The 12,204-nt window shown below is 39.6% G+C and overlaps 1 protein-coding gene across 2 annotated transcripts in view; it reads right to left on the bottom strand.

Moving 5' to 3' along the window:
- Positions 1-222: 222 nt before the first annotated feature.
- Positions 223-12,204, bottom strand: part of ZMAT4 (zinc finger matrin-type 4) — a 317,747-nt gene continuing 305,765 nt past the window's right edge. For both annotated transcript variants that reach the window (XM_036011575.1, XM_028527005.2), the window contains one exon: positions 223-3,610. In XM_036011575.1, the coding sequence (XP_035867468.1) occupies positions 3,595-3,610 (16 nt within the window). In that variant the 3' untranslated portion in view covers positions 223-3,594. The remainder of the gene's footprint in view (positions 3,611-12,204) is intronic.

Below are 12,204 nucleotides of genomic sequence, written 5' to 3'. Positions count from 1 at the left end.
CTTTTTTCTTTCCTGAGGTGCTACACTTGCCAGACTTGAGTGTGATGCTCGCAATGCATGCTGGGATATTCAAAATTTCATTTCACATTAAGATATTTGCATATTAAATGTAAAGTCAAATTTATCAACATGGATATTCCAATGAAATATCCAGTTAGTTAATTTGACATGAAGATCTGCAACTAGAACAAAGGCAGCACTTATATGGAGATTGATATTTTGAAGCACTTGACGTTTATTAATTAGCTCATCCACACCACAAACCTATGAGGTAGTTTAGCATGACTTCAGCATGAATATGTTATGTAAGAAGCAGGAAAAAAAAGATCTGTTGCCATAATAATGTGTTGATCGGACCCTTCTCATTCTGGTCACAAAAGAACAACAATCAATTCCTTGTACAAGCTGGTCAAACAAGCAATGCATATTTATCTTGGATGGAATGTAGAGAGGGTAGTAATTTTATCACCTGACAGTTTGGAAAGGTTATTTTCTTGTTGGAGTTCTAATATACTGTGCTCACAACGGCCTGTCAGAAACACCTCGCTCAAAGATTGTCTTCAGAAAAGGTGTGCTCCCACCCCACCCCACCCAACCCCAGGGCTCAAATTTCCCCACGGGAATATTAGCATTTTTCATCAAAATATTTCCTATTTTTCTTTTCTTGGTCCGATTGGTCTAATAAACTCACTTCGATAGAAAGGTCTAAAGACTCCTGCAGTTCCTATTTATATTTATATGCCATCTGAGGGGCAGATGAAAAACAAATCCTGTTGGTCTTTGTAGGCAAGCGATTGCAGATGAGAGTTTTATTACCACTTTTATCAGCAAGAGGGATCACTGTAGTCCTCTCCACTTAGCAGATTGCTTTATGATCATATTTATTAGTGCACTTGGCTGTGAAGACCATGTATAATGAAAGCTCATTAATTTGGGTTTCACAGCCATGGCATTTGTGGCCACTGGCACAAGTGCTAGCCTGAAGCTCTCACCTCTGCACTTAGGAAGAAAAACTCTTTGGAAAATAAGTGAATTTCATAACCAGGACTGTAGGAGCATTTTATCTCTGAAAAAAGACAGACTATTTCAACTACTTAGCAAGTATCCCTTTAAATACAAAAATTTTACTCTAATAGAAGGACGCCGCCGTTAGGCTTGAGTGCTATGTTAATTCTGAATCATTTCTCCCTCATTGGAGCAAAACTTCAAACGGGCAGTAGTTGGCTAGTTTCATTGACATTCCTACAAGTACTCTGGAACCCTGAAAGTGCTTTAAGTATAGATAATTTGGATAGTCTCGCTCTTCCTAATAGGTAGCGTTCTTCCCTAGTTCACATGAATTGAGGATTACCCATATCTCTCTTGGAATCTGTACTGTAATCAGGTGGCCCTGCCAGAGTAGCTCCACAAAGCTCAAATCTGCAAGGGTCTTTTCTCTTGGCCAGAATGAATTTGCCTCTTTGAAAATATTTACCTTGCATCTCACCCCATTCATTCATAATGAAACTAGAATGAGAGACGTGACCTAATGAAACAAATATAACCATACCCTAGCCCCACCCCCACCCTCCCCCAAAATGACAACAAACAACTAGCTTTCCAAGCAGGAATGTTTCCATTTAAGACTTCCCAAAATATAAGTATATTCATAGGTTCTTTTTGTTTAAAGCTGAACATATCACCTCCATGGTTCCCTGGAATGATAATTTCCCTTATTTGCATGGGCAAAATATGTAAAGAGATTTGAAAACAAAGTGTCTGGCAGGGTATTCACTTTCACTCGACAGCTTGCCAGCAAGCGATGGCGCTTCAATGAAGAATTCTGAAATAATCAGATTATTATATCTGGAAGCTTATCTATAAATGTTGGCAGAGCCTCTCTGTAAAGGAAAAGAGATCTATGTTCATAGGCTCGTCTACACTATATTAGATTATTAAAAACACAAAAACGAAAACACCTGAGGGCATGAGCTCACACGCTAAACACAAAGGAAAACAAAGACTTTTTTTAAAACATGGACAGTGCTTATTTTACAGCAGGATTGACAAATAAAGCCATATTTTACACATTTGAACTAAAGTCGTCATTGAAGGTTGGTAGCTCTTTTTTGTGTGCTTTCCAAAACAGCAAGATAGGTTGCTTCCCATCAAAACCTTCCTTCTTTCCAACAGGACGGCTGCGGCTGGTGTGGCTGCTGCTTTCTGCAGGCATGGAAACTGGCCACCCTGGTCCCTCCTGAGTGGGCCTGCCTCCAGGGATGGTGCCAAATTTCAGATACCTGAATAACAATGCTGTGCATTTCTAAGTCATTTCATTTATTGCTCACTGAGATGTAACCACCTCAGCTCTCTGTAGAAAAACAACAGGTGACCAGAAACGCTGACATCTGGAGATCAGTTGCCTGTAGTCACAATGAACAAAGGGTAACCCCAGCCAGAGAGCACTGAGAAACATCATGAATAGAAACTAAATGCCCGGCTTTCCAGCCAGCCTGCAGGACACCACATCCAGCCCTGATGGAGAAGAATTAAACCTAGAGAAAGAGCTTTATGATTTATTCTTAGAGATATTCCCCATCAGACAGTAAGTGTTCCAGTTAGCCATATTGGCCACTGGTGCTTTTTCCAAAGTGATTGAATCTTGGCTCAGAAAGAGGGCATCAGTGAGAAACAGAGGAATAGGGGACCTCATCATACCCCAGGCTGTCATTCTTCAGAATTTACTTTTTTTCCACATCGTCAGTACCCCACATTAAAGCCCACAAGTCAGGCCAACTTCATAAGAAATATTCATTTACTTCTCTCTCATTCCGGGATTTATAATTCTTCTTTTGGATGCCTTTGGGAAAATATTTCATCAAGGTCAACTGCTGTGAAGACTTTTTTGCCTAAGAGGATCATCATGCAGGCAAACTAATTCTTTTCCTAAGCTATTATTTTGGCAGCTTGCAAAGAGGACTTGGCTTAACCTTGAGAAACTGTTCTTTGAATGATCAGAAAACAGAGATGGGGATTCTTCCTTTATTTACCAGCTTCCTCCTCGGTGTTCAGATGGCAAAGCTGGCTCACACTTTTGAAGGCGAAACGAGAAGGACCAGGATTTGCATTCATTATTTATCTTCTACTAATAGTGATTTTTTCTGGTTCAGTGCATGTTGCCATAGTCATGTTCAACATGATGAAAAAATAATGTTTGTTTCTTGATAGAGGTGGTTTACATCTCAATCATCAAGGATTTAATAGAATAATTTTATATGTTAAAGGAGTCTAGAATAAGCTGGAGATAAAGATTTTTCCACTGTCTTTAAGTTTAAACGATGCTCCCACTGTTTTCTATAGGGTTATAATTTAACATGAGCTGAATATATTATCAGGAAAGAATTTAAAAATCCATCCACACATCACAACTTACCACAAAATTAAAAAAAAAAGAAAGCTCATTTACTCCCCAAAACTAAGATTAGTCATATGTTAATTTGTGAATCCTCGTAAGAAATGTTCATTGTTCAAGAAAGAATCCTCTGGTGGTTGATAAGCAATTCTCCACGGCAGAGAAATCCTGATATTTTTCTCATTTCTTGATTGATGTTTTCACTACTTATTCTTCAGGCTATAAGACAGAAGAGAAGACAGTCTCACCCTCTTTCATAATTACATTCCAATCTCTTTCTCACCCTGCCCCCACCCCCACATCACTTTATCCATCAAATTGAAATAAAGCTAAATTTATATGATAAATTTTTTAAATTCAAATAATTTAATGTATTTAATAACTCAATTATTACCAATATCATCTCCATGTCTGTCTATAGAAGAAAATATATATCCTTTACACAGTCAGTCCAGACATTAAATTCATTCTGCAAATTCTTAAAATAAAAATAATAAATGAATTTTTATTTGAGGCATATTGCATATACCTATCTTTAAATTTCAGATAAAATTACTTGTAGAAACCTCTTGTGAGGAAAGGAGAACATTGTAGCATTTAGATTTTAAATGATTATAAACCTCATTCTCTATTCATTCAGAAGTCTTTCTGTAGATAAATAGAAAAAACTGTTTCTGGTTTTACCCTCAAAAAGTATTGATTTAAATCAAATAGTTCATTAATTTTTTAAGGTTTTTTAGTTTTGTTTTTCTTTATGGTAATCAGATACTACCATTTATTGCATGCCTACTATATGTCAAGAATTTCACATTTTGTTTTACATGATAATTTAATCCCTACAACCATCTTTATGAATGTTAATAACATATGAATGTAATAACATATGAACATTATTTCTCCCCATTTTTTAAAAGATTTTATTTATTTATTTTTTAGAGAGGGAAGGGAGGGAGAAAGAGAGAGAGAGAGAGAGAGAGAGAGAGACATCAATGTGCGGTTGCTGGGGGCCGTGGCCTGCAACCCAGGCATGTACCCTGGCTGGGAATCGAACCTGGGACACTTTGGTTCCCAGCCCGCACTCAATCCACTGAGCTATGCCAGCCAGGGCCATTTCTCCCCATTTTTTGTAAGTGAGAATACTGAGGCTTAAACTGGCTATGTTAATGGCACAAGGTTATATGCCTATTAAGCAGTGAGGGTTGAACTCTGAGAAAGATCAGATTCAGAAGGCAAAAGAGCTTGTTGACATTACGTGCAGGGGATATCTCTCATGCTATTGAAGATGTCCTCTGGCCGCATCATGACTGCCAAAACAGCCCTGGAAAGTGTGGCTCAGTTAGGTGGAGAATCATCCCATAGACCAAAAGGTCACAGGTTCAATTCCCAGTCAAGGCACATATCCAGGTTATGAGTTCTGTCCCTGCTCAGGGAGCAGACAAGAAGGCCAACTGATCTCTCTCTGTCTCTCTCTCTCTCTTCCTTCCTCCCTCCCTCCCTCCCTCCCTTTCTCTCTCACAAAAAAAATGTCCTCAGATGAAGATTAAAAAAGAAATAAAGACTGCTAAAACAGTATTTTCTAATAGTTGACTACTAACACTAAAGTTATATTCTAGGAGGGAGTGTGGCAAAAGTGTAAGAGCAAGTTAGAATCTTTGTATAGATTTTCCTGTCCCTTACCACTAAGATCTAAACATCCTAATGGAAAATCTGATAAATGAAAATTCACATTCTACAAAAGGAAATTCTATCACTCACCTAGAATCACACAGCCTATCTTGAAATTTTATTTTTCTCTCCTCAAAAATGCTTAATCAAATAGATCTTAAAAATAAAATATTCTTAAAATTCAAATAAGAATAAGGATATTGTTGGTATAATGCAGACCAAAAGAAAATGGAGACAACAAGCTATTTTTTTTATAAAAACAGCTTTGAAATTTTGCCTTGGAATGACCCTCATAATGACAGCTACTTTTAAACAGTTATAAAAAGAAAAATCCTATTTTAGAATCTCATATTGTTTCTGCTACCATCAGGTCATGACCTAAGAAAATTCTACAGTCATTGCCATCTTCGCGAATTTATGTGACACAAAGGTCAAAAGTTCTCACTAAACAAACAAGTATGATCCCATTGTTCTAGGCTGCACAGATGAACACTTGTCAGATTAAAGTGAGTCTGACGTGCAGCATAACAGTGAGAAGAAAAAACACACCCGCAGTGGAGCAGGTCTTCAGTCATGATTGCATCATTAGAGCTAACCAGAAGAGAGTTGTGTTTTTTCTTCAACTTATAGTACAAGTGGTATATTAAGAACTTCATCTCTTAATGAGAAAGAATATCACATTCTTCCCTTTTATAGTCAAAATAATTATTCAGACTCTTTCTGAACGCAAGGAAGTAATGACAAATTAAAATGCCTTTAAATTCCATATAGCTTTTATAATTATTCATCTGTTGCTATTATTATTACTATAAAGTCTCCTTTATGTTGTAGTTTGCATCCTATTTGATACAGAAGAACATGGATAATTTTATTGCTATTAATAAATACACAGCCATTCAACCCCAGGAGAAAATTATTTTTCATCTGAGAGATAAGCTGCATAATTCATGTATTTTCAGAAATTTCTTTAAATAGAAAATTGAAGAAAGGCATAGGGAAAAAAGAATTCATTATATAGTTTCCATGTATGGTGAAGAACGGTCTTTGTTCTCAGAGAGTCTTAAATCTGATTTGGGTTAAAGAGACATTTTCCATTGCATTGTACACACACCACTTATACTCACAGAGTTCACTTTATTTTTGAGATATATCATCATAATAAAGAGGATAACATAGCCTCCGTTTCACTTAAAAAATGAAAACATAACAAAAGATCATGAGGGCCTTTTCTTGGGGTCTGGTAATGCAGTAAGAAAAATGTCAGGGTAGTTAGGAATGGATGCCTCCACCTCCCAAAAGCAGTGTTCATGGCAGGGAGCGGTGAGGAGCTTCCACACGCCTAACCTCCGCGAGCTGCAGCCGGCAGGCGTTCCTGACACACACGGGGATGTGATGGCCCCGCAGGGCAGGTCTTGCATTCTGAAGCCCCAAGGCAAATGAGATTCACGTTTCCAGGGCCAGTTAAATAAAAAAGCTTCTCTTTTTCTTAGTCACTTCTTTCCCCCTTCTGACTAGAAGGGTTCAGAGGGCGGAGCGGGGAGGGGGGGGGCGGGGTGGGGGGCGGGATGCTCTAAACTGGCTCATGTGGATTGGTAAGAACTTCTTACTACCTGGAAAAGGAGCTTTAAATACTAAAATTAAACTGTTCTCACCATTAAAAATGACCAGAAATGAAACAATTGTGAAGGGATTAAAAAGTACAAATTGGTAGTTACCAAGGAGTCATGGGGATGCACAGTACAGCGTAGGGGATAGGGTCATTGATGTTGTAATAACTATGTACGGTGTCAGTGGGCCCCAGACTCACTGGGGGATCACTTTGTAAATTATGTAATGTCTGACCACTATGCTGTACACATGAAACTAATATAAAATAACATTAAATGTCAACTGTAATTGAAAAAAAGTTATTTCAAAAAATGAAAGAAAATCCAAGTAATCCCAATGGCAAACTGAGTTCCTAAAATACCTGTTGTATATATTAAATTAAGTTAAAATGACCAGAAATGTATGTAGTCTTTTTGAAATATTATCAAAGTATAGGAAAAACATTCTGACCAAGTGTTTCTGAAGTTCGTAACTCCAGAAAAATTTACTGATTCATTTGTCCCATGCTGAATTTAAACTGTGTGATACACCAATTAAAAAACAAAACAACATCCTCAGCCATTACCAAGCCCAGGTTCTGATAGCCCGGGAGCAAGTTCACAGTGGCATGAAAAATGAAATCGTGGACCATACATGCAGTGATATGGCCAGAACTTGTTAGATTAGGAGTTATGTCAGACATTCTCATCAAGCATGTTGCTGAACAGTTATAACTTTCAACTTGTTCAGCCTACTGAGATGTGCCATGAATGACATCCAAGGACCAAATTAAATTAAATTTCCAAAATTAAACATTTCCCACTTTTTATTCTTTTTCCTCCCTTCATTCCCTATCTTGGCAAATAATAATTTACGGCAGAAATTCAGTGTTTTCCTAGGCTTGTTTTGTTTCTCCCTCATCAACCACAGATTTCCTGGCTTCCTATTTCACTCTGAAATATGTCATTTCCTCTGCCCACCTCCCAGCCCTGCATTTTTCCAGGCCCTTGCCATTGCACTAGTGTGTATATGGCATCTTTGCAACTGGCTCTGCTGCTTTATCCTTTGGTGTTGCAGTGTTTTTCTAGGTTCCCATCACCTACTGCAGAAAATATACCAAAGTCATTTATAATGTGACCACACTGCTTTCTCCTCCAACTGCAACTTTTTGTCAGTCATACACCCCCTGCCCCCATAAATCATTCTAAACTCCCATCACAGAGAATTACTTGAGGTTTTGCCATGCTCTTGAAATGAGCTGCAAATCAGGGTATTCAAAATATTCCCCATGGGGAGATGGGAGAAAGGGGTGATAGGACAGTTAAGATACTTTATATAACAATGGCAAGTTGATAGCTGTGCTGCTGCCCTGGTAAAAGGTCTATATAGTGGCTCATGATGTAGCTGGGGGAGCTTATGCAGAGGTTGCATGAGAGGCAGGAGCCAAAGGCTCCTGTGTGTCATGAGGAACTCTTGCCCCGGCTATAGATGGCACCTGAAAGAAGGTAAAAAACATGGGGGAACTAGCAAAAGTGGCACATTGTAGGAGGGGCCAGATATGTGGTTACATAGGAAGCTTCAGGTCAGCATTTAAAATAAGGGCAGACTGAGAGAGAGGAGGAAGTAGCAGCTGTGTGGCTTGAAAGGGTGCAAAAGGGCTGCCCCATCAGCCATGAGATCAGTAGTGAGTGGCAGCCACGAGGAAAGAGCCATGAAGTAGGGGGATTTGGCTATGAAGTCTGGTGTGTAAAGAGGTGCCAAGCAGTTTAGAGTAAGGAAATGCCATGCGGTTTTGAATTAAGAGCTGGAGTAAGAAAGAGGAGACTTGCTGGGAAACCTGCCTGGAGAAGACAGGGGCAGAGCGAATGGAGCTGTGCAGGAACCTATCCAACCAAGCACGGATTAGTGGGAGATGCCTGGAATACAGAACGGTGGCTTGGAATACTGTGCCACAGGTTTCCGCTTTTCTGAAAGACCATACCTCTGACTGGAGTATTCTGAAACTGGCCTAGGTTTTCAGGGCAGAGGAGGAGGGGTGTTTTAAAGGGAGTAGGACTTAATGGCAGAAATCTGCTATTATTCTGAGTCTATATAACCTGTAAATAAACAACCCCTTTCCTTGTTCACCAAACTCTTGCATTGGGAGTCATGCTTCTTGGCAGTAGGCAACTGAACACCACAGCTTTTCCATAACAGCATAGGCGGGGTTCTGTAACACTCCTAAGTGTTTCTATGGTTTACATAGGCTCCTTCTTCTGCCCAGGAACTTACTGCCCAAGCCTCTACTTTACACATCTTGCCCAGCTTTATATATCACTCTTAGCTGAAGCATACTTCCCTATGATACCCTTTACTGAATGTACCCTTGGCCTAACAAAATGTATTTGGAATGTTTTGAGCAGCCACTTGGAAGTAGAAAACAAAGCCTCAAGAATGTGTCCAAGCTACAGGAAATGATCAATAAGTTGTTATGCTTAAGGCAAGGGGTGAATATGTTTTGCTTCCAAGAAGGGTGAATGGCAGGGGAATTGGGGGTGGTGGAGAAGAAAGGAGAGAAAGAGAATGTGGGAGCAGGGGATGAGATGGGGAGAGAGTAGAATCAGGAAGATGGCTTTGTTCTGCACATGGTGAAGCCTCTGTATGACGTCCAAATGTCCAATAGTTGTCTAAAAAATAAAATCCTTGCAAAATGTTAATTATTAGTGCAAGTCTATGTAGTCTGATTGATAAGAGGAAGAGAAAGCAAAGTTACAGGGGAGAAAGATGAAGAAAGACCACAAGAACTGGGAGTTACAAACATAGGTAGGGCTTTGGATTTAAACAGGCTATTATATATTTTGTTGTCCTACACCAAACCAAGATGACTGGAAGTGGGATATTCAGCCAACATCTCCAACATCCGGGTAACACAAGATGAATTTATCCAAGTCCTTCTTGGGGGAAAAAAAACCCTGTCTGTTATGGCCATTGAATGAAGAAATAATTTAAGAAAATTCAGAGAACGGTCAAATATTGTAAACATTCCAGAAGTTGTGAATATTCAAAATATAGACTGTATAAAATTAATGCAGCTCCATCACTTCCTAATATACACAGAGTAATTTACAAAAACAATTTGCAATTAACTTACCAAAACACCTAAGAAAACAAACCTTCTCTGCTTCATATAGAACTTGCATTGTTTATATGCAAATTAATGCCCCTGATGTGCTTGAAAACAATTTATTCCCTTAAGAAGGAAAACATTCTCTTTATAATCTTGTTTACACTACTCATTTGCTTTGCAAACCATTTTTCATAAAATTACAAAAGAATAAAATGTTAGAGGCAGAGGGACACCAGGGATCATAGACAAGTCCAAAGTCCTCATTTTACAGGTGAGAAACTCGACGAAGCCCGACACGTCCATATCCCTCAGCCTTGCCGAGGCCTGCGCCCTCACACCTGAGCCCCCTTATCTGGGGGACTCCATTCCAACCTTGGGGTTGCAGCCATAGCTGAGGCAGATGCAAACAGCAAGGGGCATCAGTCTCCTAGACAGATAAAAGAGTCCAGCACCTTGTTCTATTCACTTATAGAACTGGAGGCCTGTTTGTTTTGGAGCCTCACTCTTACTTTTATCTCCTGCAGGAAATCTTTCCTGACTCCCTCTCCTCCTTGCCCTGTCCTAGTTAAGTGCCCCTCCTGAGTGCTTCCCTCTGTTGTCTCTCTAACCACATCCTATTGCAATCTTTTGTTTACCATCTGCCTCCCCTTCACAAAAGCCTGGGACGGTGTCTTTGTCTGTGTGTTCAATTCTTGGACGAGGCCTGACACAGAATCAATGCATAGCCTTCCCCAAACACACGTAAATACATAAAGAAAGCTAGAGAGAAAATCTATTGCCACATTGGGAAGAAGCTTAACTCCCAGATACTCGAAGTCCTCATTTCCTGTGCTACACTGGGCAAGTTCATTCTTAGCCTGCATTCTCAGAGGAGAAAAACAATTAAGTATTTAAAGTAGTTCTATCTCTATTATTATCTTCTACTATTCTTCTAATAGGTCCAAAGGGCTCATGATATCAAGTTAGAAAACTTGGTTTTAAACTCCAGCACCAATTGTTACTGCTTGGATATTTATGTACAATATTCCTAACTTTATTTAGTCTCAGTTTATCCATGTGTAAAACAAAGACATCAACCAGATCTTCTACAAAGGGGTGTCATGAGCATTAAATGAGATCATTGACATGAATGTGCCAAGTAACCACTGAAAACTTAGAGATTCTTGTGACCTTATCCTTGTTCTTCATCATTTGAAAGAAAAATTTCTGATGAAGTTGTTATATAATAAAGACTTTATCTGGTTTTTGTCCAGGTTCTTGGAGTCTCTGTCTTAAACCCTTCGAATGTCCCAATTGATTGGAACATCTTTGTCATTCAGGGTGGGCCCTGATAGTTTGTGTTAATGAGGTAATGCATAGTGAGTCCTTAGATAATTTCGGGACGGGACTGGCCATGCTGGAAACACCAGCCTTGTAATCAGAGGGTTGAGATTTTAGCCAAATGATACTAGCTCAACCTCTCTGAAGATGGGGAGGCTAGAGATTGAGACCAGGCATGTGCCAGCGATTTAATTGCTCGAGCCTAAGTAATAAAACCCCAACGAAAAATCTGGACACTGAAGCTCAGAGGGGTTTCCTGCCTGGTGAATACATCAATGTGCCCGAGGGATGAGGGGCGCTTCCTGATTCCATAAGAAGAGGGCTCAGAAACTGCATTTGGGACCCTCCCAGGCCTTACCCTAAGCATTTTGTCTGGTCCTGATTTCTACCTTTCAGACTGTTCAACAGTAGACTGTTGAACCTGAGGAGGCAGTGGGAAACCTGGGGTTTGTAGCCACTCGGTCAGAAGAGCAGATAGCCTGGAATCCCAAAAGCTTGCAGCCACTGGTATCTGAAGGAGAGTAGTCTTGTGGAGGACTTGGCCCCACCTTTTAAAATCTTTGATAACTCCAGGCAGTTAGTGCAAAATCACACTGCATTATTGCAGTAGCAAACCTATCCAATTCTGTTTCTGTGTTGGAGTGGACCGAGCCCAAGCCTTCTTCTATGTGGGGTAGGCACTGATCAGTCTCAAGAGGCTAGACCAGGAGCTGCTGTGCAGTGGAGCATGTGGCAGAAGCAGTTCAGCAGGGGCAGAGCGAGTTGTACCATCAGACGCTGGACCTCAAATCCCAGATCTGGAACTCACTGCCTCAGTTTCCTGATCCATAAGATGGGATGATATAACAATAGCACAGATTTCAAGAGGCTGCTATAAAATTAAATGAGTTAATAGATGAAAATATTATGTACCTCGTACCCATGAAACAATAAATAAATGTTGTCTTTTATCACTAGTAGGGTTATTTATGCTGCTATCTTGCCCCTAATTTAGGCAAAGTCAGTTATGTCTGGTACCTTGGCTGGCCTGCTAGTGGTAAAAATAGAAGTAACATGATGATGCAATTTTTATAACAAATTATTTGACAATTTTTATATTATTATCGAGACTTCAAAACACTATGTGATGGAACAA

The sequence above is a fragment of the Phyllostomus discolor genome, chromosome 11, assembly GCF_004126475.2.
Source record: "Phyllostomus discolor isolate MPI-MPIP mPhyDis1 chromosome 11, mPhyDis1.pri.v3, whole genome shotgun sequence".
NCBI lineage: Eukaryota > Metazoa > Chordata > Mammalia > Chiroptera > Phyllostomidae > Phyllostomus > Phyllostomus discolor.
The sequence above is the reverse complement of the archived record's forward strand: the minus strand, read 5'-3'. Positions and strand labels throughout refer to the sequence as shown.